Genomic DNA, 27379 nt, shown 5'->3' with positions numbered 1-27379 from the left:
TCCACTTCCTGTTAGGATTTATCTCAGGGTTTTGACTGCCATATGAGTTCTGTTATACTCACAGACACCATTAAAACAGTTTTAGAAACTTCAGAGTGTTTTCTATCCAAATCTACTAATTATATGCATATTCTCATTTCTGGGTAAGAGTAGTAACCAGTTTAAATCGGGTACGTTTTTTATCCAACCATGAAAATACTGCCCCTTATCCCCAACAAGTTAATTAATAGTCCAACGCTCTAACCACTAGGATACCTGCCACCCCATAAGAGAGGCTCATGGTTATTGTGTGTTTAATGTATGTTTATGTCTATCTAAACCATTACAGTCAACGTAGTTCTGATGCTGGTGCAAACACTCTCTATAGCTGAAAGAAGCAGGACCTGACTGGGTGAGCAAGGCAGCCTCTAGCCCCTCCCTCCTTGGCATGGCCATACCCACAGTGTGGCCCCCAGAGGAATCCCCACAGAGGTACGGTGGGTATTTAACCCAGAGTAGAGAGGTAACCTGACCTATGTGGGTCTGTGTGGCGCTGTGCTACCCCATACCTTCTACACATCAGGGGAATGAGGCTCTCTCTGGTTCCTGCTCTGGATCCAAGTCTGGCTGGTAGTCTGGTTCTACTACATCTAGCTGTGGTGGCTGGTGGGCTCGCCTTGCTCTCGTCTGCCTCTGCCTCTGGGCTGGAGTCTGTCAGATGCAGGCTCCAAGGCACCCCTCATCCTCCGACGTTCTCCCAGGACGGGACTTTGTCATCGGGGGTGTTTTCTCCATGCACTACTACATGCACACTGTGGATCACAGCTACACCAGCATGCCTGAGCCCCTGCAGTGCACAGGGAGGTCAGTGAGCACAAGAGGGAGCAGGGGACAGGACTGTGGATGTGTGGGGAGACAGATAAATTGTGTTTTAAAGACACGTAGACAGTGTGTTTAATGGCAGAAAAACAGTGTGTTTAAAGACAGATATATTGTGTGTTAAAGACCGAGAAACAGTGTGTTTAAAGACAGAGAAACAGTGTTTTTGTCACGGTTGTCGTCGGTGAAGGAGGACCAATACGCAGCAGGTATGTGTATGCTCATCTTGTTAATTTATTAATTCAAAAAAATGAACGTACAAAAAGAACAAAAACACGAGAACGAACGAACGAACGACAACAAACAGTCTGGCAAAGCCTAAGCTCAACACAGAACAATCACCCACAAATAACAACCACAAACACACCCTAATATATGGGACTCTCAATCAAAGGCAGATAGACAACACCTGCCTTCAACTGAGAGTCCCAACCCCAATCAACACAACATAGAAACACACTCACCAGACTAGACATAGAAATACATAAACATAGACTATAAACCAAAACCCCGGAAATACTAAATCAAACACCCTTTAACCAAACACACCACCCTGAACCACATAAAACAAATACCCTCTGTCACGTCCTGACCAAACTACAATACTAATTAACCCTTATACTGGCCAGGACGTGACAGTACCCCCCCCCTTAAAGGTGCTAACCCCGGAAGCACCTTTAAAACAAAAAACAAAACGAAAACAACAACCCCAAACAACAAAACAAAAATTCCCCTCTACTAAAGGGAGGGAAGGGAGGGTGGCTGCCGTCAACGACGGCACTGTGCTACACCCCCCTCTCCCCAACCCACCTATATCAGGAGGTGGCTCCGGTTCAGGCCTTTCCCGGCAGTCGGGCCACTCTGGCAGTTCGGGGCAGTCTGGCCAGTCTGGCAGCTCGGGGCAGTCTGGCAACTCGGGACAGTCTGGGCAGTCTGGCCACTCTGGCAGTTCAGGGCAGTCTGGCCACTCCGGCAGTTCAGGGCAGTCTGGCCACTCCGGCAGTTCAGGGCAGTCTGGCCACTCCGGCAGTTCAGCGCAGTCTGGCCACTCCGGCAGTTCAGCGCAGTCTGGCCACTCCGGCAGTTCAGCGCAGTCTGGCCACTCCGGCAGTTCAGCGCAGTCTGGCCACTCCGGCAGTTCAGCGCAGTCTGGCCACTCCGGCAGTTCAGCGCAGTCTGACCACTCCGGCGACTGTTGACTAGCTCCGACGACTGTTGACTGGCGGGCAGCTCCGACGACTGTTGACTGGCGGGCAGCTCCGACGACTGTTGACTGGCGGGCAGCTCCGACGACTGTTGACTGGCGGGCAGCTCCGACGACTGTTGACTGGCGGGAAGCTCTGACGACTGTTGACTGGCGAGGCTGGGTTTACGCACTTGCAGGCTAGTGCGGGGAGCAGGAACAGGACGAGTCGGACTGGGTTGACACACTTCCGGGTCCGCACGAGAGACAGGAGCTGGAAACCCAGGGCTATGGAGGCGCACAGCCGGTCTAGATCTTACCTCCTGCACAACCCGCCTTGGCTGGATGGAACTAGTAGCCCTGTACGAGCGGAGTGCTTGTTCAGGGCAGACTGGGCTGTGCAGGGGCCTGATGGTAGCCGTGCGTAGAGCGGGAGTTGGGTAGCCTGGTCCTCGGAGGCGTACCGGCGACCAGATGCGCTGCGCAGGCATCCTCCTACCAGGCTGGATGCCCGCTCTAGCACGGCACCTGCGAGGGGCTGGAATAACTCGCACCGGACTGTGCGTGCGTATGGGTGAGATAGTGCGCTTCTCAGCGAAACATAGCGCTCTCCACCCCATACGCTCCTCCATATAACCACGGGTAGCTGGCTTCCGGCTCTTCCTAGGCCTAGCCAAACTACCCGTGTGCCCCCCCAAAAAAAATTCTTGGGGGTGCCTCTCGTGCTTCAACGCCAGTCTTGTCCCTCGGAAACGTTCCCGGTCCATACCAGCCTTACTCCTTTCCTCTCTCTCGCGTACCACCTGTTTCCAAAGAAGGCGATCTTTCCCTGCTTGGATCTCCTCCCAAGTGTAGGAGCCTTCTCCCTCCAAGATCTCCTCCCAAGTCCATCTCTCTCATTTGTCCACTTCGAAAACCGTCTGCTCCTTCCTCTGCTGCTTGGTCCTTGAGTGGTGGGTGATTCTGTCACGGTTGTCGTCGGTGAAGGAGGACCAATACGCAGCAGGTATGTGTATGCTCATCTTGTTAATTTATTACTTCAAAAAAATGAACGTACAAAAAGAACAAAAACACGAGAACGAACGAACGAACGAACGAACGAACGAACGACAACAAACAGTCTGGCAAAGCCTAAGCTCAACACAGAACAATCACCCACAAATAACAACCACAAACACACCCTAATATATGGGACTCTCAATCAAAGGCAGATAGACAACACCTGCCTTCAACTGAGAGTCCCAACCCCAATCAACACAACATAGAAACACACTCACCAGACTAGACATAGAAATACATAAACATAGACTATAAACCAAAACCCCAGAAATACTAAATCAAACACCCTTTAACCAAACACACCACCCTGAACCACATAAAACAAATACCCTCTGTCACGTCCTGACCAAACTACAATACTAATTAACCCTTATACTGGCCAGGACGTGACAGTTTTTAAAAATGCAGGCTATCCTACAATGTCTTCAAGTACCGATATCAAAAGTGTAGGCATGTAGACAGTGTGGAAAATAAGGCTAGATATTAAGATGTTTGCCCTGGTATAACCAGATATTCTATAGGCTAGTTTACCATTTAGTCAAGAGGTGCTCACTCACCTATCTTTTATTTAGAGTTTGGATTCCCGTGAGTTGCACTTCTCGCGCGCCATGGTCTTCGCAGTTGAGGAGATAAACAACAGTTCAGACCTTCTACCGGGTGTCACACTTGGTTATCAAGTGCACGACTCATGCTCCTCGGTCCCCATGGCCGTGAAAGTGGCCTTCCAGCTGGATAATGGCCTGGACCCCATGTTTGATACCGGAGAACAGTGCTCGGGGTCGGCTACGGTGACAGCTATCGTGGGCGAGTCTGGCTCCACTCCTACCATCAGCATGTTGCGCATCATCGGCCCTTTCGGGATTCCTCAGGTAAACTCCTGTGGAAAGAAATCATTCAGCTTCTTTTAAACTTACTGTATTCCTACTGTATATTCTCCTCTCTTTCAGGAATGAGTTCAACTTTTAATTTACTGTATTCCAACTGTATTCTCCTCTCTTTCAGGAATAGACATTTCTGTGTGAAATTTTGCGGAGGAAGTTTGGAGAACTTCCATAGGCATTTGAACATTGACTGAGGACTTTGAGTCTGGAGAACTTCTGTAGGCATTAAAACATGATCTGAGAACTATCTTTCATAGGCTAGGTTGTTATGGGAGACCAGGGATTACTTTAACACCTTTTACTCATGTATTTCACAGCACCAGTATGTCTTATAAAACCATTTTCAATATGAATAGAATGACCAAGGTCTTGGATAGAAATGTGTATCCTTTTCATTCTGGCCTAATGAAAAACAACCCATGGGATTTTAACTATTAATGTCTCCCTAACATCATAATACATAGCTGAAGAAAAAAAGCAGGAAGTAGCCAATACATTAGAGTTGTTAGGCCGACATTATGTTCTTTCTCATGTTATCGACTGTCTGTTTTTACCTAGGTGAGCCACTTTTCCACCTGTGCTTGTCTGAGTGATAAGAAACAGTATCCAACCTTCTTCAGAACCATCCCCAGTGACCAGTTCCAGGCTGCCGCTCTGGCCCACCTCATCAGGCACTTCGGCTGGACCTGGATTGGGGCGGTCCGTTCCGACTCTGACTACGGTAATAACGGGATGGCGGCTTTCCTACAGGCAGCACAAGAGGAAGGCACATGTGTGGAGTATTCTGAAGCCTTCTCCCGTACCAACCCACTCAGCAGAGTGCAACGGGTGGCCGACGTGATCCGCAGGTGATCCATGATTACTTGTGAACTTTTCATTCATACAAATGCAAGACAATATTTATAAAAAATACTATTGTTATTCATTTCTCTCTTTTCCCAAAGTTGATCTGTGAGACCAACATGATTTGCATATCTTAAGCATGTCAAAAGTGTTGATTAATACCAATGTTCATGTTCACTTCACTGAGACATTCCAATGAATGACAACCATGACCAGCATATTAAGCATATGATATAATCATGTTCCCCAGCTCCACAGCCCGGGTGGTGGTTGCTTTCACAGCCATTGGGGACATGAGGATCCTGCTGAGGGAGTTGCACCGCCTGCCCTCTCCGCCCCGCCAGTGGATCGGGAGTGAGACCTGGGTCACTGACCCAGATATGCTGCGTTTCGGACTGTGTGCCGGGGCCATTGGCTTTGGCATCCAACGCTCTGTCATCCCCGGCCTCAGGGACTTCCTCCTGGACCTCTCCCCACAGAAGGCGTCCAACTCTCCCCTGCTCACTGAGTTCTGGGAGTGAGCCTTTGGCTGTAGGCTGGGGATAGGTATCTATCTATCTATCATCTATCTATCTATCTATCTATCTATCTATCATCTATCTATTTATATATTTATCAATCTATTTGTATTTCTGTCTGTCTGTCTGTCTGTCTGTCTGTCTGTCTGTCTGTCTGTCTGTCTGTCTGTCTGTCTGTCTGTCTGTCTGTCTGTCTGTCTGTCTGTCTGTCTGTCTGTCTGTCTGTCTGTCTGTCTGTCTGTCTGTCTGTCTGTCTGTCTGTCTGTCTGTCTGTCTGTCTGTAGGGACCTCCTCTACAGGTGTTGGGGTTGAAGAGAAGGTGTGTGATGGCAGGGAGGATATACAGCAGCTACAGACCCCCTACACAGATACATCTCAGCTGCGTATCACTAACATGGTGTATAAAGCTGTTTACGCCATAGCACACGCCATCCACAGCATTGTTTGTGAAGAGAGAGAAAACTCCACTGTGAAATGTGACAAAAGCCTCAATGTGAAGCCAACACAGGTGAATGACAAGACGATTGTATATTGTCCTGATAGATATGTTTATTTAGACTAATTGTATGAAGGCCATTACGGCTGGTTCTGAAGTAACACATCTGATAAATATATGAGTTAAATGAATGTTCTGTTTCACTCTCTCCCTCACTCCATCTCTCTCTTCCCCTCTCTCCATCTATCTCTCCATCACTCTTCCCCTCACTCCATCTCTCTCGTCCCCTCTCCATCTCTCTTCCCTTCTCTCATCTCTCTTCCACTATCTCCTTCTCTCTCGTCCCTTGCCCTTCCAAACCCCAGGTCCTGGAGAGATTAAGGAGGGTTAACTTCTCTCGTAATGGGTACCAGGTGTCTTTCGATGCCAACGGGGACCCAGTGGCCGCCTATGAACTGGTCAACTGGCAGAGACAGGAGAGTGGGAAGATGGAGTTGGTGACAGCGGGGCGCTATGATGCGTCCCTGCCTCCTGACCAGAGGTTTTATATCGAGAGGGAAATCACCTGGTTAAAGACTAATCTAACGAATCGCCTGCTCTGTGGGCGGGGCTTGTCTGGCCATCGCCACGGCAACTGTCTTTTATCGCCACCGAACTTCGGCCATCGTCAGGGCCAACAACTCTGAGCTGAGCTTCCTGCTGCTCTTTTCCTTGGCTCTGTGTTTTCTGTGTTCTCTTAATTTCATTGGCCGGCCCTCTGAATGGTCCTGTATGCTGCGCCACACAGCGTTTGGGATCACCTTCGTCCTCTGCATCTCTTGTGTTCTGGGGAAAACAATAGTGGTGTTGATGGCCTTCAGGGCTACGCTTCCAGCCAGTAATGTCATGAAATGGTTTGGTCCTCCACAGCAGAGATTGACTGTAGTGTCCTTCACGTTTGTCCAGGCTTTGATATGCACTCTGTGGTTGGCCCTGTCTCCTCCCTTCCCCATTAAAAACCTCACCACCTACAAGGAAAAGATCATTCTAGAGTGTGATGTGGGTTCAGCTATTGGTTTCTGGGCTGTGTTGGGCTATATAGGACTCCTGTCACTCTTGTGCTTTGTGCTGGCTTTTCTGGCTTGGAAGCTGCCTGATAACTTCAATGAGGCCAAATTCATCACCTTCAGCATGCTCATATTCTGTGCAGTCTGGATCACCTTTATCCCAGCTTATGTCAGCTCTCCTGGGAAGTTGACTGTAGCTGTGGAGATCTTTGCCATCATCACCTCTAGCTTTGGGTTGTTCTTTCTATTATTTGTTCCTAAATGCTTTATTATTCTGTTCAGGCCGGAGAAGAACACCAAGAAACACCTTATGGAGAAGACATCCAATGATATACGTTATTAAGAAATTATTGAGGGGAACAAACATTGTAACATTCAGTTATATGGTTTATTATACAGTTAGGTAGGACTACTCTGACAGAGATGACCAACAATTTAGCAGGTAATCATTGGTAACATTGTAACTAGTAACATGTAGCAGGGTCACTTTAGATATTCCAATGTTATGAGAGGTTTTCAAATCTAGAGTGTTAAAATCTAATATGACCTGCTAAATGATGTGATTAGCAGTAGCCTACAGAGTGGAACCACTTCCATGTTGTTGGAGAAAAGCTTTATTCCTATATGAATTGATATAACATTGAAGTGCATGTGTTCAATTGCTATTGTAATTCATCATAGTATGTATTATAATAGTATACTATAATAAACATTTTCAGATATATTGGTGTCACGTCAATGATTGCTTGGCCTGTCAATCCATATTTGTTAGATACCTTGTTTTTTATATTCATTGCATTTTATTAATTACAGATCACAAATAAACCAACCTTTTCACATTATTGCAAACACTTGACCAGTGATGGTCAATCTTCTCATGCTTACATCACCTACTAGAGCAGTTAATTAAGACACACACTGTTCAAGAAGCCAAATAGTTTCTAGTGCAATGTAGAGTACTTCAATTTCTATTTATTTAACAAGTCATTTAAGACCAATTACTTATTTACAATCACAGACCACCCCAGCCAAACCCTAACACGGACGACGCTGGGCCAATTGTGCGTCGCCCTACGGGCCTCCCAATCACGGCCGGTTGTGATGCAGCCCGGAATCGAGCCAGGGTCTGTAGTGACACCTCTAGCACTGATATGCAGGGCCTTAGACCGCTGCACCACTCTGGAGCACAGGTACTGTACTGGGCAGCAACCATTATGAGCTGTGGTTATGAGTAACACTTAACACTAAGTTGTTCTTTACTTGTAGGACCAGTCAAAAGTTAGAACACAGCTACTCATTCAAGGGGTTTTCTTTATTTTTATTATTTTCTACACTGTATAATAATAGTGAATATGTCAAATCTATGAAATAACACATATGCATTCATGTAGTAATCAAAAAAGTGTTAAACAAATCCAAAACTAATTTATATTTTAGATTCTTCAAAGTAGCTTGCCTTGATGACAGCTTTGCACACTCTTGGCATTCTATCATCTTGCTTCACTTGGAATGCTTTTCCTACAGTCTTGAAGTAGTTCCCACATATGCTGAGCACTTGTTGGCTGCTGGAGGTGTGTTGGGTCATTGTCCTGTTGAAAAACGAATGATAGTCCCACTAAGCGCAAACCAGATGGGATGGCGTATCGTTGCAGAATGCTGTGGTTGTCATGCTGGTTAAGTGTGCCTTGAATTAAAAATAAATCACAGACAGTGTCACCAGCAAAGCACCCCCACATCATCACACCTCCTCCTTCATGCTTCACGGTGGGAACCACACATACGGAGATCATCCGCTCACCTACTCTGCGTCTCACTAAGACATGGCGGTTGGAACCAAAAATCTCAAATTTGGACTTATCAGACCAAAGGACATATTTCCACCATTCTAATGTCCATTGCTCATATTTCTTGGACAAAAAATGTCTCTTCTTATTATTGGTGTCCTTAAGTAGTGGTTCCTTTGCAGAAAATGAATTCCCCAAATGAACTTTTAACAAGGCACAACTGTTAATTGAAATGCATTCCAGATGACTACCTCATGAAGCTGGTTGAGAGAATGCCAGAGTGTGCCACACTGTCATCAAGGCAAAGGGTGGCTACTTTGAAGAATCACAAATGTAAAATATATTTAGATTTGTTTAACACGTTTTTGGTTACTACATGATTCTATATGTGTTATTTCATAGTTTTGATGTCTTCACTATTATTCTATAATGTAGAAAATAGTAAAAAATTCAGAAAAACCCTTGAATGAGAAGGTGTGTCCAAACTTGTGACTGGTACTGAATGTAATAACTTTAAATCTCAACTTTGATCATTTCTGGTTTCCCTGTTCCCTGTCATCCCTTTCTTAGTGTTTTCTTAGTGTTCCTCTCTGGTCTTAGTAAGATGATGTAACATTTAGGGGCAAAGATGCACAGCAGCAGTCCAAAACTAGAGGCTAAGATGGCGAATATCTCCACAGCTACAGTGTACTTCCCAGGAGTGCTGACGTAGGCAGGGACGAAGGAGATCCATACAGCACAGAAGATCAGCATGCTGAAGGTGATGAGCTTGGCCTCGTTGAAAGTGTCAGGGAGTTTGCGTCCGAGGAAGGCTAGGAGGAGACAGAGAGAGGCCAGCAAGCCGATGTAGCCCAGCACCAAATAAAACCCTGGGGGCCAGGGCTCCTTACACTCCAGCACTACCATGCCAGTCAGACCCTGGTACGAAGAGTTCCTGAACGGGATGGAAGGAGCCATGGAGAGCCAGCCAGCACAGAGACACACCTAGGGGAAGGGGTGGAACAACAAGCATCATGTGGCCGGCCAACATGACAAACATCAAAAGGTTATGTAGTAGGACTACTGTTTAATGAGTTCAACAGGTTCTACCTGAGGTGCGGTGGAGCAGAGAATCAGTGTCCTCTGCTGGGAAGGTCCGAACAGTTTCATCAGGGCACTGGAGCCTGGTACAGTGGCCCTGAAGGCCAGCAGCACTACAATGGTCTTGACCAGAAGGCAGGAGAGGCAGAGCACGAAGCTAACCCCAAACGCTGCCTGGCGGAACCGGCACGACCACGCAGAGGGACGCCCAATGAACAGCAGAGAGCACAAGAAGCAAAGCTTGAGTGACAGGAGAAGCAGGAAGCTCAGCTCTGAGTTGTTGGCCTTGACAACGGGCGTGGCCCGGAAACGGTGGAAGATGGCTGTGACGGTGGTTGTCGAGACAACACCCAGCAGGGAGAATGACACCAGGATGATGCCCATGGTGTCATAGAAGGACAGGAAGTCTTCTATCCCAGCGATGCACTTCACCCTGTCTCTGTCTGACCAGTAGAACTCAGGACATCTAGTGCAGTCTATGGAACCTGCATGGGAGGACACGATGCGCACACACATTGGTCTATATGAAACGATATAGAAATAAGAGCAGTACTTTCAAATCGTGGTGCGTTGTGTCACTGTGTGTGTACCTGTCTGGTTGCTGATCTCCCCAGCTGCACAGGGCAGGCAGTCGAAGCAGCAGGGAGACTCTCCTGGACGACGGGCCTGTCTGCTGCCAGGAAGGCAGGGGGCACTGCACAGAGACACTGGCACCTGGGGAGAGATACAGGGCACAGTCACACACATAGGCCTTCTACTGTGCCTCTTAAATACTGCATAGGGGAGAACACTCTGAACCCACACAAAGGCCCCTCATTTACTTTAGTTCTAGTTAAGTCTTATTTGTGGAAAGTAGCATTTTTTTGTTTAAATGGAAACTACCCCATTCCACACCTCAGCTTCAAGTACAACCCACCTGTGATTGCCCTCCTATCCACACGATGGCGCTCTCGTCAATCTGCAATTGTTGGCTGAGGGGGGCAGAGCCGTCATAGCTTCCCACCTTCTGGAACTTGATATCTCCACTGCTGACCTTCTGCCAGTTAATAATGTCATAGAGGGGAACTGGCTCCCCATTGGCATCAAAATGCACCTTCTCCCCAAACTGATTGGTGAAATTCACCCTCTTCAGGTGGTGTAAGAGCTGGAGAAAACCAGATGGTAAGGGGATGAGATCATGTCGTTAAAACCATGTAACGTAAAAGGATTATTAAATATTACTGGAAATACATTAATAAATAATCATACTTACTTACCCTCACACACACACACACACACATGGCCTTCTGCAGAGAGAAAGGTCTTCAGTGGTGGGATATATTCACACACACACACACACACACACACACACACACACACACACACACACACACACACACACACACACACACACACACACACACACACACACACACACACACACACACATATCATACCTGTCTGGGTGTAAAATATGTGCTGGTGTTACACTTCTCCTGAGCTTGTCTGTGTCCAGTAGAGCCACACTGTAGCAGCTGGTGCAGTGCGTGGGCTATAGCATACACTGCCTTATACACATTATAGGAGATCCTGACCCGAGACACGTCAGAGTAGCTGCTCTTTGTGTCCCTCAGATCTTCTGAACCAGTACATATAGCAGTCAGCCCAGAACCCTTTGAGCCGCTGCCCGCTCCAAAATCCAACTTGCAGCCAAACAGTTCCTCCCAGAACATATTGATGAACTCAGACCCCGGTGTGGGTGAGGGCCTGACCTTTAGCAGGAAGTCCCCCAGGCCAGGGATACTGACTCCTGGGAAGGAGAAGCCCAGGGTGCCCTGTAGCAGTGGGTGGAACTGAGGGGAGGTGAGCAGGCTGGCCGTAACCCAGGCCTCACTGGCCACCCACTGGAACCCTGTAACGTTCCTCACTGCCAGCTGAGGATGAGGAATTAAACAGTTGGTATTGTATGTTGCTTATCCACGTTCTCAGAGAGATTCTACATAGTTTTATTTAGCACAATAAAACTAGAAGAAAGGAAGATAAATAAATCAAAATGAAGTAAATACTTGACAGAATATTTTATAGAGGAGAACTCACCTCAGAGAGAAACTCCAGAAGCTGGCCCTCTGTAGCGAAGGCTACCACCACGCGAGCCCTGGAGCTCTGCAGGGTGTCCGCCATGGCACGTAGCCCAGCTGGGGAGGGCGAATTGGGGATGGTGAGGTGGAACGCCAGGCAGCCTCCCTGGTCCTTCAGCTGCTGGGTAAAGGCCTGGATGCCATAGCGACTGTAGTCGTCCGAGGTGCCCAGGATGCCAACCCAGCGCCAGCCGAAGTGGCTCACCAACTGGACTAAACCCCGAATCTAGGATGAGATAAAAAAAAGTGAAGGATTAGACTGAGAGCATGGCATAAGAGAAATTATGGGGGACATTTTCATAGCAGCAAAAGCAATGTTTTGAGAGAAACATTTACCATAAACCTCATTGTAATCTGGCACTGTGATTAAATTTGACGTTCTTTCTTTAGCAATTTGCATTATAAGGAGGTGATTATTTAACTGGAGTTTAGTAAACTGAGCAATACATGAAGACATAAAAGTCCACTTAACACATTGCTTTTGCACTACTTATGTCTAAAACTTTCTCATCTTCCTTCACACCTGGAACAGGTCACTGGGCACAGTCCGCAGGAACGAGGGGTAGGAGAGTTTATCTGTCAGACAGGTACAGGTCGCAAAGTAGCTCACCTGTGGAGAGAACAATATATCATACATGTTAAACAATCTATATCTGTCTCTGTCTCTCTCTCACCAGTGGGATGTTGAAGGGGCCCAGGGTGTGAGCCACAGCCCCTGTAGGGGTAGAGGAGGCTAGACCGACGACAGCAGTTACAGGGGCTCCAGCCAGGCACCCAGGCATCCTCTCCTCCACCCCCTTCTCTATGTTCTCCTCAGTCCTCTTCCCAGTGACCACGGAGAGCGCCCCTCTCAGGCTGGTGTGGACGTGGTCACAGCTGTCCAGGATTCTGTAGCCCAGCCTCACACCTGGCAGTAAGGTTGAGTTACAGTTAATCTCATCCACCGCAAACACCATGGTCATCATCCAACGGAAGGCTCTGTGGTCGAAACTACACAGAGAGGCAGGCAGAGAGACAGACAGAGAGAGACAGACAGGGAGAGGGAGACAGAGAGGGAGACAAAGAGGGAGGCAGAGAGAAAGAGAGAGAGAGATGGAGACGGAGAGGGAGAATGAGAGGGAGACAGAGAGAGAGGCAGAGAGCGAGGCAGAGAGAGAGGCAGAGAGCGAGGCAGAAAGGGAGAGAGAGAGGGAGACAGAGAGGGAGACAGCGAGGGAGACAGAGTGAGAGAGGTAAAGAACACCAGGAAGACTGTATGAAAATATATGCATTCCGTGCTCTTGGCTAGTTAAACAACGTTCTCAACAGGAGAAAAGAACATCCCGTAGTAATAATCCTCTACTGTTTCAAGCAGTACCATATGTTCACTCACCCGTTGCACTGTGTGTGTTGAGGCTTCGTCCTGTAGCTGTGCTCTGGCTCTAGGGCCAGGTAGTGGAGAGGGAACAGACCCCCTATCACTACATCCCCCTCAGACTGCAGCACAGGCAGCTCACTGTCAACCAGACTCACACACCCTAGCCCCAGATCGGCCCCAACCCTGGATTCAGACCCACCAGCTGTAGCCAGAGAGGTGGGGTAGAGCACCAGGAGGCTGAGCAGAACCCACAGATGTGTTCTGTTGGATGTCTGACGCAGTGTCAGGACCCAGAAGATACATATCCTGCTAGGTGTCTGTGGAGGTGCCCGCCGCAGTGTCCGCTGTTGCTCCATGCAGATGGGAGATGAAACAGATGATGAAAAAGGGGATATCCCAAAGACTGTTACCGCAATGTGGACAAAGCCAAGGACAACTTACCTGGCTGGCATGTAGACTGAGAGTGGGTGAGAGAGTGATAATATATATAGTTTATGCTAGAAAGGAGGGCTCCCTGTGATATGTGTCAGATAGGTAGACGACCTGCCTTATGAAGGTAATCACATCTGCTTCACTAGTTAAATCAGATGATTGACAGCAGGCGAGGCCAATCAGTGGGACCCACACAGAACCATAGAGCAGTGCTTGATGACTATCACACTCCAATAGAAGCCCTCATTGTCATGACACAAAATGCTGAACTGCAGGAAAGTACCTAGTCAAGTAATATCAAACTGCACTAAACAGGTAAGAAGATACCGATTCACATTAATATAATTTAACACTCTCCTGTTATTACTATTTCTACATTCTGTAAATGTACATTGTACAATGAAATGACAGTAATCTCTCTGTAGTGAGATAGAGAGGGAGAGTTACAGAGAGTCCGTGTTGTGAAAGGCAGACTGCGTAGACAGACTGAGTGCTGTCAGGGGAAATGGCATTCAGCAGTGTTGCTTCCACTAGATATCAGAGAGACTGGAGAATCAGTGGAAAACACACACATGGGGGTGAGCACACACACACGTGTGTTTCTGTGTGTGTGTGTCCACAGAGAAGCTCAGTTGAGATGTGTGAGGCTTTGTGCCCAGATATGTTCCCTGCAGGTGCAGATATAGGATGGAGAGTGAGAGGGAGAGGGACAGTGAGAGGAAGAGGAAGAGATAGAGGGAGAGGGACAGTAAGAGGGACAGGGACAGGGAGAGGGACAGGGAGAGGGAGAGGAGAGGGAGAGTAAGAGGAAGAGGGAGAGGGACAAGGAGAGAGACAGGAAGGGGGAGAGGAAGAGGGAGAGGGACAGTAAGAGTGAGAGGAAAATGAAGAGGGAGAGGGACAGGTACAGTGAGAGGGAAAGGGAGAGGGAGAGGTGACAGTAAGAGGGAGAGGAAGAGGGTGAGGGAGAAAAACAACTTTGACTGACACCTACAGGACACACGGTGAAATAGCTTGCAGGTCTTCAATATTTATGTCTCTGACACTCTCATGTCTCATCACCAACCTGCAACCTCTGACCCCTTGCCATCCCTCCCCTACCACCTCGTGCCACCCCTGCCACATGTCAAACATTTACATTAACCTACAGTTTCACAGAGGTTGACATACCACTATAAAACAGAGGTAGAGAGAGAGAGAGAGAGAGAGAGAGAGAGAGAGAGCGAGAGAGAGAGTGAGAGAGAGAGAGAGAGAGAGAGAGAGAGAGGCCCCAGAACAGCAACACAATTAGACCCAACCAAATCATGAGAAAACAAAAAGATAATCACTTGACACATTGGAAAGAACTAACAAAAAAAGCTGAGCACACTAGAATGCTATTTGGCCCTAAACAGAGAGTACACATTGACAAAATACCTGACCCCTGTGACTGATCAAAACTTAAGGAAAGCTTTGACTATCTACAGACTCAGTGAGCATTGCTTTGCTATTGAGAAAGGCCGCTGTAGGCAGACCTGGCTTTAAAGAGAAGACAAAATGAGGTGGAAACTGAGCTGCACTTCCTAACCTCCTGCCAAATGTATGACCACGTTAGAGACAAATATTTCCCTCAGATTACACAGACCCACATATAATTTGAAAACGAATCACATATTGATAAACTCCCATATCTAGTAAGTGAAATACCAAATACTGTGTGCAATCATAGAAGCAAGATTTGTGACCTGTTGCCACAAGAAAAGGGCAACCAGTGAAGAACAAACACCATTGTAAATACAACCCATATTTATGTTTATTTATTTTCCCTTTTGTACTTTAACTATTTACATATGGTTAAAACACTGTATATAGCCATAGTATGACATTTGAAATGTCTCTATTCCTTTGAAACTTTTGTGAGTGTAATGCTTACTGTTAATTTTCAGATTTTATTTCATTTTTGTTTCTTGTATATTCATCTTGCTTTAGTAATGTAAACATATTTCCCATGCCAATAAAGCCCTTTGAATTGAATTGAATTGAGAGAGGGAGAGACGAAGGACAGCCATAATGGTCTAGATCTATATATTTAAAGGCCCATTCACAACCACTCCACAGAGCTGCATAGGATTGTGGGTTGAGATCAAGCAGTCCTCTGCTCTGGTGGTGGTGGTGGTTCTCCAACGAGGCCTACCTGCTCCCTCTGGTGGACTGAATGGAGCAGTGAAATAAATCATTAGAACGAGGTGGTTCTCCAACGAGGCCTACCTGCTCCCTCTGGTGGACAGAATGAAGCAGTGAAATAAATCATTAGATTGAGTTGGTTCTCCAACGAGGCCTACCTGCTCCCTCTGGTGGATAGAATGAAGCAGTGAAATAAATTGTTAGAATGAGGTGGTTCTCCAACGAGGCCTACCTGCTCCCTCTGGTGGATGGAATGAAGCGGAGAAATAAATCATTAGAATGAGGTGGTTCTCCAACGAGGCCTACCTGCTCCCTCTGGTGGACAGAATTAAGCAGTGAAATAAATCGTTAGAATGAGGTGGTTCTCCAACGAGGCCTACCTGCTCCCTCTGGTGGACAGAATGAAGCAGTGAAATAAATCGTTAGAATGAGGTGGTTCTCCAACGAGGCCTACCTTTATTTATTTATTATAAATGTATCCATACAGTATCAGCAAATACATTATATAGCCATAATTACAGCCATAATAGCAATTGAAGCTTATTTACCCATCTCACATAAATAAGCTAAATACATAATGCATAAAAGAGTTGTAAAATATTACATTGTGGCATTCTTGATGGCAAGATTATAAATTATAAAACACATTTTACAAGGTGGTGATGCAGAATGTGGATCGCCAGTGAAGCCTGGACCTCCTCCAGAATGTGACGGGTCTCCAGTGGATCGTCAATGAAGCCTGGCCCTCCTCCAGAATGTGACAAGTCTCCAGTGGATCGCCAGTGAAGCCTGGCCCTCCTCCAGAATGTGACGGGTCTTCAGTGGATTGTCAATGAAACCTGGCCCTCCCCCAGAATGTGACGGGTCTCCAGTGGATCGTCAATGAAGTCTGGCCCTCCTCCAGAATGTGACGGGTCTCCAGTGGATCACCAGTGAAGCCTGGCCCTCATCCAGAATGTGATGGGTCTTCAGTGGATCGTCAAGGAAGCTTGGCCCTCCTCCAGAATGTGACGGGTCTCCAGTGGATCGCCAGTGAAGCCTGGACCTCCTCCAGAATGTGACGGGTCTCCAGTGGATTGTCAATGAAGCTTGGCCCTCCTCCAGAATGTGACGGGTCTCCAGTGGATCATCAATGAAGTCTGGCCCTCCTCCAGAATGTGACGGGTCTCCAGTGGATCATCAATGAAGTCTGGCCCTCCTCCAGAATGTGACGGGTCTCCAGTGGATCATCAATGAAGTCTGGCCATCCTCCAGAATGTGACAGGTCTCCAGTGGATCGCCAGTGAAGCCTGGACCTCCTTCAGAATGTGATGGGTCTCCAGTGGATCACCAGTGAAGCCTGGACCTCCTCCAGATGAAGCATGGACCTCCTCCAGAATGGAATGGTTCACCAGCGGATCGCCAGTGAAGCCTGGGAGTCCTCCTCTGTGTTTAACAACCCCCGTCTCATGCCCTGCCTAGGGGAGTACCCTGGGTATCGCTATCCGTTGTGGAGAGAGACCCGGCCTCATTGACTATCTGCTTACCATCCGCCCCAACAACCAACCTGCCAATATCCCAGTAAACAGCATGGTGAGGTAGTTTTTTTGTTGTCTTTTACCCCATTATAACGATTTATTTCACTGCTTCATTACTTTACCTACCATCATTTAAAAGGGTATTTTTCTCTTTTGAAATACCTACTTGCCTATTATAAATCCCTCCCCCCAAAAATGTTATTCCTCTATGACACTTTCCTCTCTGTTCTGGTAAGGTGAAACAGCTTTTGGAGGCTGTGTTTGGGAGCGGGTTGGGGCCCCCGGCGGGGTGGGTGGTGGCTGGGGGTGGTGTGTGTACAGGAGAACCTGAGGGATGTGGAGGCTCGCTATATGCACGTGTCTGAGCTCAGGCCAGACTTTGAGGGACTGTCGCACTGGCCCATGGCCTGCATGGCCTTCTGCAGAGAGAAAGGTCTTCAGTGGTGCGATATATTCACGCACACACACACACACACACACACACACACACACACACACACACACACACACACACACACACACACACACACACACACACACACACACACACACACACACATATATATATATACAGTGGCTTGCGAATGTATTCACCCCCCTTGGCATTTTTCCTATTTTGTTGCCTTACAACCTGGAATTAAAATGGATTTTTGGGGGGTTTTTATCATTTGATTTACAAAATATTTCTACCACTTTGAAGATGCAAAATATGTTTTATTGTGAAACAAACAAGAAATAAGACAAAAAAACAGAAAACTTGAGGGTGCATAACTATTCAACCCCCCAAAGTCAATACCTTTTGCAGTAATTATAGCTGCAAGCCTCTTGGTGTATGTCTCTATAAGCTTGGCACATCTAGCTACTGGGATTTTGCCCATTCTTCAACGCAATACTGCTCCAGCTCCTTCAAGTTGGATGGGTTCCACTGGAGTACAGCAATCTTTAAGTCATTCCACAGATTCTCAATTGGATTGAAGTCTGGGCTTTGACTAGGCCATTCCTGTTATGCGGAGTGACACAGGGGAACCCAAGAGCAGACTCAGATGAGGAAACAGGGATGAATTAACCAAAATATTTATTGTTACACAGGGAGATATGGAGTGCAGATCCGGGGAAGCTCGGATGAGTTGCCGAAAAAAAACAGATGTGGAGACTGAGGTTGACGTTAGCTGAGTAGAACAGGGTAAACAGGTCCTGAGGGGAATCCAAGGTAGTTGTGGTGAGTAAAATCCAGAGCAAGGTAGTTGGGTGGTGAGATGTGGAACAGGAGACAGGAGCCAGAGACAGAGCGGTAATGAGCAGAGATTACAATCTGGCAGAGTGGAAGTGGCAGGACTGAGTATTTGTAGAGGTCTTGATTATGGAACGAGTTGCAGCTGGTAGGGATCTGCTCTGACTCCAGCACACCTGTCTCCAACCACACAATCACACAGAGGGGAGAGGGAGAGAAAGAGTGTACAGGGGGAGTAACTGCAGTTCAAGAAGATGCCAGGTGAACACCAGAGGGTGTAGCAGGAGCAGATGTGACAATTCCAAGACATTTAAATGTTTCCCCTTAAACCACTCGAGTGTTGCTTTAGCAGTATGCTTCGAGTCATTGTCCTACTGGAAGGTGAACCTCCGTCCCAGTCTCAAATCTCTGGAAGAGTGAAACAGGTTTCCCTCAAGAATGTCCCTGTAATTACTGTAGCTCCCTCCATCATTCCTTCAATTCTGACCCGTTTCCCAGTCCCTGCCAATGAAAAACATCCCAACAACATGATGCTGCCACCACCATGCTTCACTGTGGGGATGGAATTCTCGGGGTGATGAGAGGTGTTGGGTTTGCGCCAGACATAGCATTTTCCTTGATGGCCAAATAGCTCAATTTTAGTCTCATCTGACCAGTGTACCTTCTTCCATATGTTTGGGGAGTTTCCCACATGCCTTTTGGCGAACACCAAACATGTTTGCTTTTATTTTTTCGTTAAGCAATGGCTTTTTCTGGCCACTCTTCCATAAAGCCCAGCTCTGTGGTGTACGGCTTAAAGTGGTCCTATGGACAGATACTCCAATCTCCGCTGTGGAGCTTTGCAGCTCCTTCAGGGTTATATTTGGTCTCTTTGTTGCCTCTGATTAATGCCCTCCTTGCCTGGTCCATGAGTTTTGGTGGGCGGCTCTCTCTTGGCAGGCTTGTTGTGGTGTCATATTCTTTCTTCAGACGCAACCGTTAGGCAAGGGCAGCTTCAGACGCAATCGTTAGGCAAGGGCAATTTCAGTGTAGGAAAGGATGAAACAGCGTCTGTGCCACCAGTAAGTACAGATAGTAACGTTAGTATAAACCCCCTCGCACGGTCCCCGCAGCCGGACAACTTTCTCATGGCTTCTGGAGGGAAACGCTGTAGGAATGCTCAACCAGTGTCGCTTATTCAGCCGACAGAAACTTTCAACCGGTTCTCCCCATTAAGCGAGTCGGAGGCCGAGACTTCTCTGGCCTCTACTCCTCCCGTTATGGGGTCTGAGACGCCGAAGCCTCCCACCATTAGCTCTGACAAATTGAAAACCCTAGTCATTGGCGACTCCATTACCCGCAGTATTAGACTAAAAACGAATCATCCAGCGATCATACACTGTTTACCAGGGGGCAGAGCTACCGACATTAAGGCTAATCTAAAGACGGTGCTGGCTAAAGCTAAAACTGGGGAGTGTAGAGAGTATAGAGATATTGTTATCTACGTCGGCACCAACGATGTTAGGATGAAACAGTCAGAGGTCACCAAGCGCAACATAGCTTCAGCGTGTAAATCAGCTAGAAAGATGTGTCGGCATCAATTAATTGTCTCTGGCCCCCTCCCAGTTAGGGGGAGTGATGAGCTCTACAGCAGTCTCACAACTCAATTGCTGGTTGAAAACTGTTTTCTGCCCCTCCCAAAACATAGAATTTGTAGATAATTGGCCCTCTTTCTGGGACTCACCCACAAACAGGACCAAGCCTGGCCTGTTGAGGAGTGACAGACTCCATCCTAGCTGGAGGGGTGCTCTCATCTTATCTACGAACATAGACAGGGCTCTAACTCCTCTAGCTCCACAATGAAATAGGGTGCAGGCCAGGCAGCAGGCTGTTAGCCAGCCTGCCAGCTTAGTGGAGTCTGCCACTAGCACAGTCAGTGTAGTCAGCTCAGCTATCCCCATTGAGACCGTGTCTGTGCCTCGATCTAGGTTGGGCAAAATTAAAGATGGCGGTGTTCGCTTTAGCAATCTCACTGGTATAAAGACCTCCTCCATCCCTGCCATTATTGAAAGAGATTGTGATACCTCACATCTCAAAATAGGACTACTTAATGTTAGATCCCTCACTTCAAAGGCAGTTATAGTCAATGAACTAATCACTGATCATAATCTTGATGTGATTGGCCTGACTGAAACATGGCTTAAGCCTGATGAATTTACTGTGTTAAATGAGGCCTCACCCCCTGGTTACACTAGTGACCATATCCCCCGCGCATCCCGCAAAGGCAGAGGTGTTGCTAACATTTATGATAGCAAATTTAAATTTACCCCCAAAAAAACAACAACAACGTTTTCGTCTTTTGAGCTTCTAGGCATGAAATCTATGCAGCCTACTCAATCACTTTTTATAGCTACAGTTTACAGGCCTCCTGGACCATATACAGCGTTCCTCACTGAGTTCCCTGAATTCCTATCGGACCTTGTAGTCATCGCAGATAATATTCACATTTTTGGTGACTTTAATATTCACATGGAAAAGTCCACAGACCCACTCCAAAAGGCTTTCGGAGCCATCATCGACTCAGTGGGTTTTGTCCAACATGTCTCTGGACCTACTCACTGCCACAGTCATACTCTGGACCTAGTTTTGTCCCATGGAATAAATGTTGTGAATCTTAATGTTTTTCCTCATAATCCTGGACTATCGGACCACCATTTTATTACGTTCGCAATCGCAACAAATAATCTGCTCAGACCCCAACCAAGAAGCATTAAAAGTCGTGCTATAAATTCTCAGACAACCCAAAGATTCCTTGATGCCCTTCCAGATTCCCTCTGCCTACCCAAGGACGTCAGAGGACAAAAATCAGTTAACCACCTAACCGAGGAACTCAATTTAACCTTGCACAATACCCTAGATGCAGTTGCACCCCTAAAAACTAAAAACATTTGTCATAAGAAACTAGCTCCCTGGTATACAGAAAATACACGAGCTCTGAAGCAAGCTTCCAGAAAATTAGAACGGAAATGGCGCCACACCAAACTGGAAGTCTTCCGACTAGCTTGGAAAGACAGTACCGTGCAGTATCGAAGAACCCTCACTGCTGCTCGATCATCCTATTTTTCCAACTTAATTGAGGAAAATAAGAACAATCCGAAATTTATTTTTGATACTGTCGCAAAGTTAACTAAAAAGATGGCTCTCACTTTAGCAGTGATGAATTCATGAACTTCTTTGAGGAAAAGATCATGATCATTAGAAAGCAAATTACGGACTCCTCTTTAAATCTGCGTATTCCTCCAAAGCTCCATTGTCCTGAGTCTGCACAACCCTGCCAGGACCTAGGATCAAGGGAGACACTAAAGTGTTTTAGTACTATATCTCTTGACACAATGATGAAAATAATCATGGCCTCTATTCCAACTAAACTACTGAAAGAGCTGCTTTCTGTGCTTGGCCCTCCTATGTTGAACATAATAAACGGCTCTCTATCCACCGGATGTGTACCAAACTCACTAAAAGTGGGAGTAATAAAGCCTCTCTTGAAAAAGCCAAATCTTGACCCAGAAATTATAAAAAACTATTGGCCAATATCGAATCTTCCATTCCTCTCAAATATTTTAGAAAAAGCTGTTGCGCAGCAACTCACTGCCTTCCTGAAGACAAACAATATACACGAAACGCTTCAGTCTGGTTTTAGACCCCATCATAGCGCTGAGACTGCACTTGTGAAGGTGGTAAATGACCTTTTAATGACGTCAGACCGAGGTTCTGCGTCTGTCCTCGTGCTCCTAGATCTTAGTGCTGCTTTTGATACCATCGATCACCACATTCTTTTGGAGAGATTGGAAACCCAAATTGGTCTACATGGACAAGTTCTGGCCTGGTTTAGGTCTTATCTGTCGGAAAGATATCAGTTTGTCTCTGTGAATGGTTTGTCCTCTGACAAATCAACTGTAAATTTCGGTGTTCCTCAAGGTTCCGTTTAGGACCACTATTGTTTTCACTATATATTTTACCTCTTGGGGATGTCATTCGAAAACATAATGTTAAATTTCACTGCTATGCGGATGACACACAGCTGTACATTTCAATGAAACATGGTGAAGCCCCAAAATTGCCCTCGCTAGAAGCCTGTGTCTCAGACATAAGGAAGTGGATGGCTGCAAACGTTCTACTCTTAAACTCGGACAAAACAGAGATGCTTGTTCTAGGTCCCAAGAAACAAAGAGATCTTCTGTTGAATCTGACAATTAATCTGGATGGTTGTACAGTCGTCTCAAATAAAACTGTGAAGGACCCCGGCGTTACTCTGGACCCTGATCTCTCTTTTGAAGAACATATCAAGACTGTTTCAAGGACAGCTTTTTCCCATCTACGTAACATTGCAAAAATCAGAAACTTTCTGTCCAAAAATGACGCAGAAAAATTCATCCATGCCTTTGTTACTTCTAGGTTGGACTACTGCAATGCTCTACTTTCCGGCTACCCGGATAAAGCACTAAATAAACTTCAGTTAGTGCTAAATACGGCTGCTAGAATCCTGACTAGAACCAAAAAATGTGATCATACTAGCCTCCCTACACTGGCTTCCTGTTAAGGCAAGGGCTGATTTCAAGGTTTTACTGCTAACCTACAAAGCATTACATGGGCTTGCTCCTACCTATCTTTCCGATTTGGTCCTGCCATACATACCTACACGTACGCTACGGTCACAAGACGCGGGCCTCCTAATTGTTCCTAGAATTTCTAAGCAAACAGCTGGAGGCAGGGCTTTCTCCTATAGAGCTCCATTTTTATGGAATAGTCTGCGTACCCATGTGAGAGACGCAGACTCAGTCTCAACCTTTAAGTCTTTACTGAAGACACATCTCTTCAGTAGGTCCTATGATTAAGTGTAGTCTGGCCCAGGGGTGTGAAGGTGAACGGAAAGGCTGGAGCAACGAACCGCCCTTGCTGTCTCTGCCTGGCCGGTTTCCCCTCTTTCCACTGGGATTCTCTGCCTCTACCCCTATTACGGGGGCTGAGTCACTGGCTTACTGGTGTTCTTCCATGCCGTCCCTGGGAGGGGTGCGTCACTTGAGTGGGTTGAGTCACTGACGTGGTCTTCCTGTCAGGGTTGGCGCCCCCCCTTGGGCTGTGCTGTGGCAGAGATCTTTGTGGGCTATACTCGGTCTTGTCCCGGGATGGTATGTTGGTGGTGGGAGATATCCCTCCAGTGGTGTGGAGGCTGTGCTTTGGCAAAGTGGGTGGGGTTATATCCTACCTGTTTGGCCCTGTCCGGGGGTTTCATCGGATGGGGCCACAGTGTCTCCTGACCCCTCCTGTCTCAGCCTCCAGTATTTATGCTGCAGTAGTTTATGTGTCGGGGTGCTAGGGTCAGTCTGTCACATCTGGAGTATTTCGCTTGTCTTTTCCGGTGTCCTGTGTGAATTTAAATATGCTCTCTCTAATTCTCTCTTTCTCTTTCTTTCTTTCTCTCTCTCGGAGGACCTGAGCCCTAGGACCATGCCTCAGGACTACCTGGCTTGATGACTCCTTGCTGTCCCCAGTTCACCTGGCCGTGCTGCTGCTCCAGTTCCAACTGTTCTGCCTGCAGCTATGGAACCCTGACCTGTTCGCCGGACGTGCTACCTGTCCCAGACCTGTTGTCCCAGACCTGCTGGAACCCTGACCTATTCACCGGACGTGCTACCTGTCCCAGACCTGCTGTTTTCAACTCTAGAGACGGCAGGAGCGGTAGAGATACACTCAAAGATCGGCTATGAAAAAGTCAACTGACACTTACTCTTGTGTTACTGACTTGTTGCACCCTCGACGACTACTATGATTATTTTTATTTGACAATGCTGGTCATTTATGAACATTTGAACATCTAGGCCATGTGCTGTTATAATCTCCACCCGGCACAGCCAGAAGAGGACTGGCCACCCCTCATAGCCTGGTTCCTCTCTAGGTTTCTTCCTAGGTTTTGGCCTTCCTAGGGAGTTTTTCCTAGCCACCGTGCTTCTACACCTGCATTGCTTGCTGTTTGGGGTTTTAGGCTGGGTTTCTGTACAGCACTTTGAGATATCAGCTGATGTAAGAAGGGCTATATAAATACATTTGATTTGATTTGATTTCTATTTTTTAATAATGGATTTAATGGTGCTCCGTGGGATGTTCAAAGTTTTGGATATTTTATTTTAACCGAACCCTGATCTGTACTTCTCCACAACTTTGTCCCTGACCTGTTTGGAGAGCTCCTTGGTCTTCATAGTGCCACTTGCTTGATGGTGCCCCTTGCGTAGGGGTGTTGCAGACTCTTTGGCCATTCAGAACAGGTGTATACATACTGAGATTATGTGACAGATCAGGTGACACTTAGATTGCTCACAGGTGGACTTTATTTAACTAATAATGTGACTTCTGAATTGGTTGCACCAGATCTTATTTAGGGGCTTCATAGCAAAGGGGGTGAATACATAAGCACGCACCACTTTTCAGTTTTTAATTTTTTTGAATTTTTTCCATTTCACTTCACCAATTTGGACTATTTTGTGTATGTCCATTACATGAAATCCAAATAAAAATCCATTTAAATTACAGGTTGTAATGCAACAAAATAGGAAAAACACCAAGGGGGATGTATACTTTTGCAAGGCACTGTACACACACAGGTGCAGACGGAAACTTTGCTAACTGTTTACTTATGTTTACTGTTTTCTTTGTCAAGGTCCTCTGACTATATACTATGTTTCTCAACATCCGCTTTCTTTCTTCCCTCCATCTCTCCATCCTTCCTTCCTTCCCCATCCCTCCTTCCTTCCATCCCTCCATCCCTCCTTCCCTCCGTCCCTCCATCCCCCTCATATGGTCAGCTGGGAGCGTCCAGGTGGAGAATCTGGCTGTGGTTGACGAATCAGTCCCCGCAGGAACAGAGCTCACACCGGACGAGAATAAAATATTCTGTAACTTTGAGTCACAAAAGGTCATTTGAAAAGTGCAATAACATATTTCACTACTGCAAAAGCGACAGTGTAAAACATTGGAGGGCAAATAAGCAATAAATATGGGTGTCTAAACATAGGTGTATAGATGTGGATGTATAAATATGGGTGTATACTGTAAATATGGGTGTATAGATATGGATGTATAAATATGGGTGCATACTGTAAATATGGGTGTATAAATATGGGTGTATAGATATGGATGTATAAATATGGGTGTATACTGTAAATATGGGTGTATAAATATGGGTGTATACTGTAAATATGGGTGTATAAATATGGGTGTATAGATATGGATGTATAAATATGGGTGTATACTGTAAATATGGGTGTATAAATATGGGTGTATAAATATGGGTGTATACTGTAAATATGGGTGTATAAATATGGGTGTATAGATATGGATGTATAAATATGGGTGTATACTGTAAATATGGGTGGATAAATATGGGTGTATAGATATGGATGTATAAATATGGGTGTATACTGAAAATATGGGTGTATAAATATGGGTGTATAGATATGGGTGTATAAATATGGGTGTATACTGTAAATATGGGTGGATAAATATGGGTGTATAAAAGTTTGCTATTCCCCCTCATCGTCGCCCTTATAGCCCCCCTTCCCCCGATCAGTGTGCAGTGAAAGCTGTCTCACAGACACCCATGTAGCCAGGAGGAAGCGGGAGCCTGTCTGCTGCTTCGATTACATCCTCTGTGCTGAGGGAGAGGTCAGCAACACCCCAGGTCAGTGAACTGAATATCATTTAAAGAATTTCAGGGTAGCTTTGGGGCTGTGGAAAAGGTTTTCCAAATGATCTTTGTCTCTGTCTTTCTGTCAAACTTGGCCGAGTGCTTCTGATCTTGTTGCTAGGAGCCCCATCTGTACAGTGGTCCTCGGAATCTTCACCCGCTAACGGAACACACCTGTTTTCAAGGCCAATAACTCTGAGCTGAGCTTCCTGCTTCTGCTGTCACTCAAACTCTACTACTTGTGCTCGCTGTTCGTTGGTCGGCCCCGGCTATGGACGTGTCAGCTGAGGCACGCAGCGTTTGGTATCAACTTTGTTCTCTGTGTCTCCTGTATAATGGTGAAGACCACGGTGGCGCTGGCTGTGTTTAGGACCACTAACCCTGGGACGAGTTCAGCTTGGCAGCAGAGAAGAACAGTCCTGGTTCTCACAGCCTGGCTGGTCTTAGCCTCTCCAACTCCACACAAAAACACACTCTACCATAATGATAAGATTGTATTTGAGTTTGTGGTGGGGACAATAGCAGGGTTAGGAGCATTGCTAGGCTACATCGGCCTGCTGGCCTCCCTCTGTCTCCTCTTAGCCTTCCTGGCCAGGAAACTCCCAGACAACTTCAACGAGGCCCAGCTCATCATCCTCAGCATGCTGATCTTCTGTGCCGTGTGGATCTCCTTCTTCCCTGCCTACGTCAGCTCTCCTGGGAAGTACGCAGGCGCTGTGGAAATATTCGCCATCTTAACTTACAGCTTTGGCCTCCTGGTGACGCTGATTGGCCTAAAGTGTTACATCATCCTGCTGAGGCCAGAGAGGAACACCAAGAAGGCTCTGATGGGCCGGGCCACAACTAATACATAGGGAGAATCTTCTTTCAATTCCTTTTTTCTTCGAGTCCTCTCTCCTCGCCTTCTTCTCAAAACCCATTGGATGAGGTCATTGGGCCGGGGCATCTGACCCTCTCATCCAATGGATTTAAGAAGGAGGGTGAGGAGAGTAATAAAGGAAATTAAATTGAGATTCTCCCATAGGCTTAATACCATACCAATAGTCTACAGTGGAATCCTCTCCTTGTCTCCTTTAGCTGACAAGGTAAACATCTGTCATTCTGCCCCTGAACAAGGCAGTTAACCCACTGTTCCTAGGCCGTCATTGTAAATA

The 27379-nt window shown here is 46.6% G+C and overlaps 1 protein-coding gene and 1 pseudogene across 1 annotated transcript; one reads left to right on the top strand and one right to left on the bottom strand.

Annotated features, from left to right (window-relative positions):
- The first annotated feature begins 566 nt into the window (after window positions 1-566).
- LOC115206638 (extracellular calcium-sensing receptor-like) lies at window positions 567-7167 on the top strand (annotated as a pseudogene).
- Window positions 7168-9163: 1996 nt separating this feature from the next.
- Window positions 9164-12770, bottom strand: LOC115206637 (extracellular calcium-sensing receptor-like). The gene is made up of 8 exons (XM_029773808.1): window positions 12480-12770; window positions 12329-12415; window positions 11765-12031; window positions 11125-11502; window positions 10605-10832; window positions 10279-10402; window positions 9698-10173; window positions 9164-9592 (listed from the first exon to the last, which is right to left on the bottom strand). The coding sequence occupies exons 1-8, from the start codon at window positions 12768-12770 to the stop codon at window positions 9164-9166; spliced, it is 2280 nt and encodes a 759-aa protein (XP_029629668.1).
- Between the last annotated feature and the right edge of the window lie 14609 nt (window positions 12771-27379).

This window comes from Salmo trutta, chromosome 13 (genome assembly GCF_901001165.1).
Source record: "Salmo trutta chromosome 13, fSalTru1.1, whole genome shotgun sequence".
In the NCBI taxonomy this organism is placed as follows: Eukaryota; Metazoa; Chordata; class Actinopteri; order Salmoniformes; family Salmonidae; genus Salmo; species Salmo trutta.
This window is presented reverse-complemented; position numbering and strand designations above follow the sequence as displayed.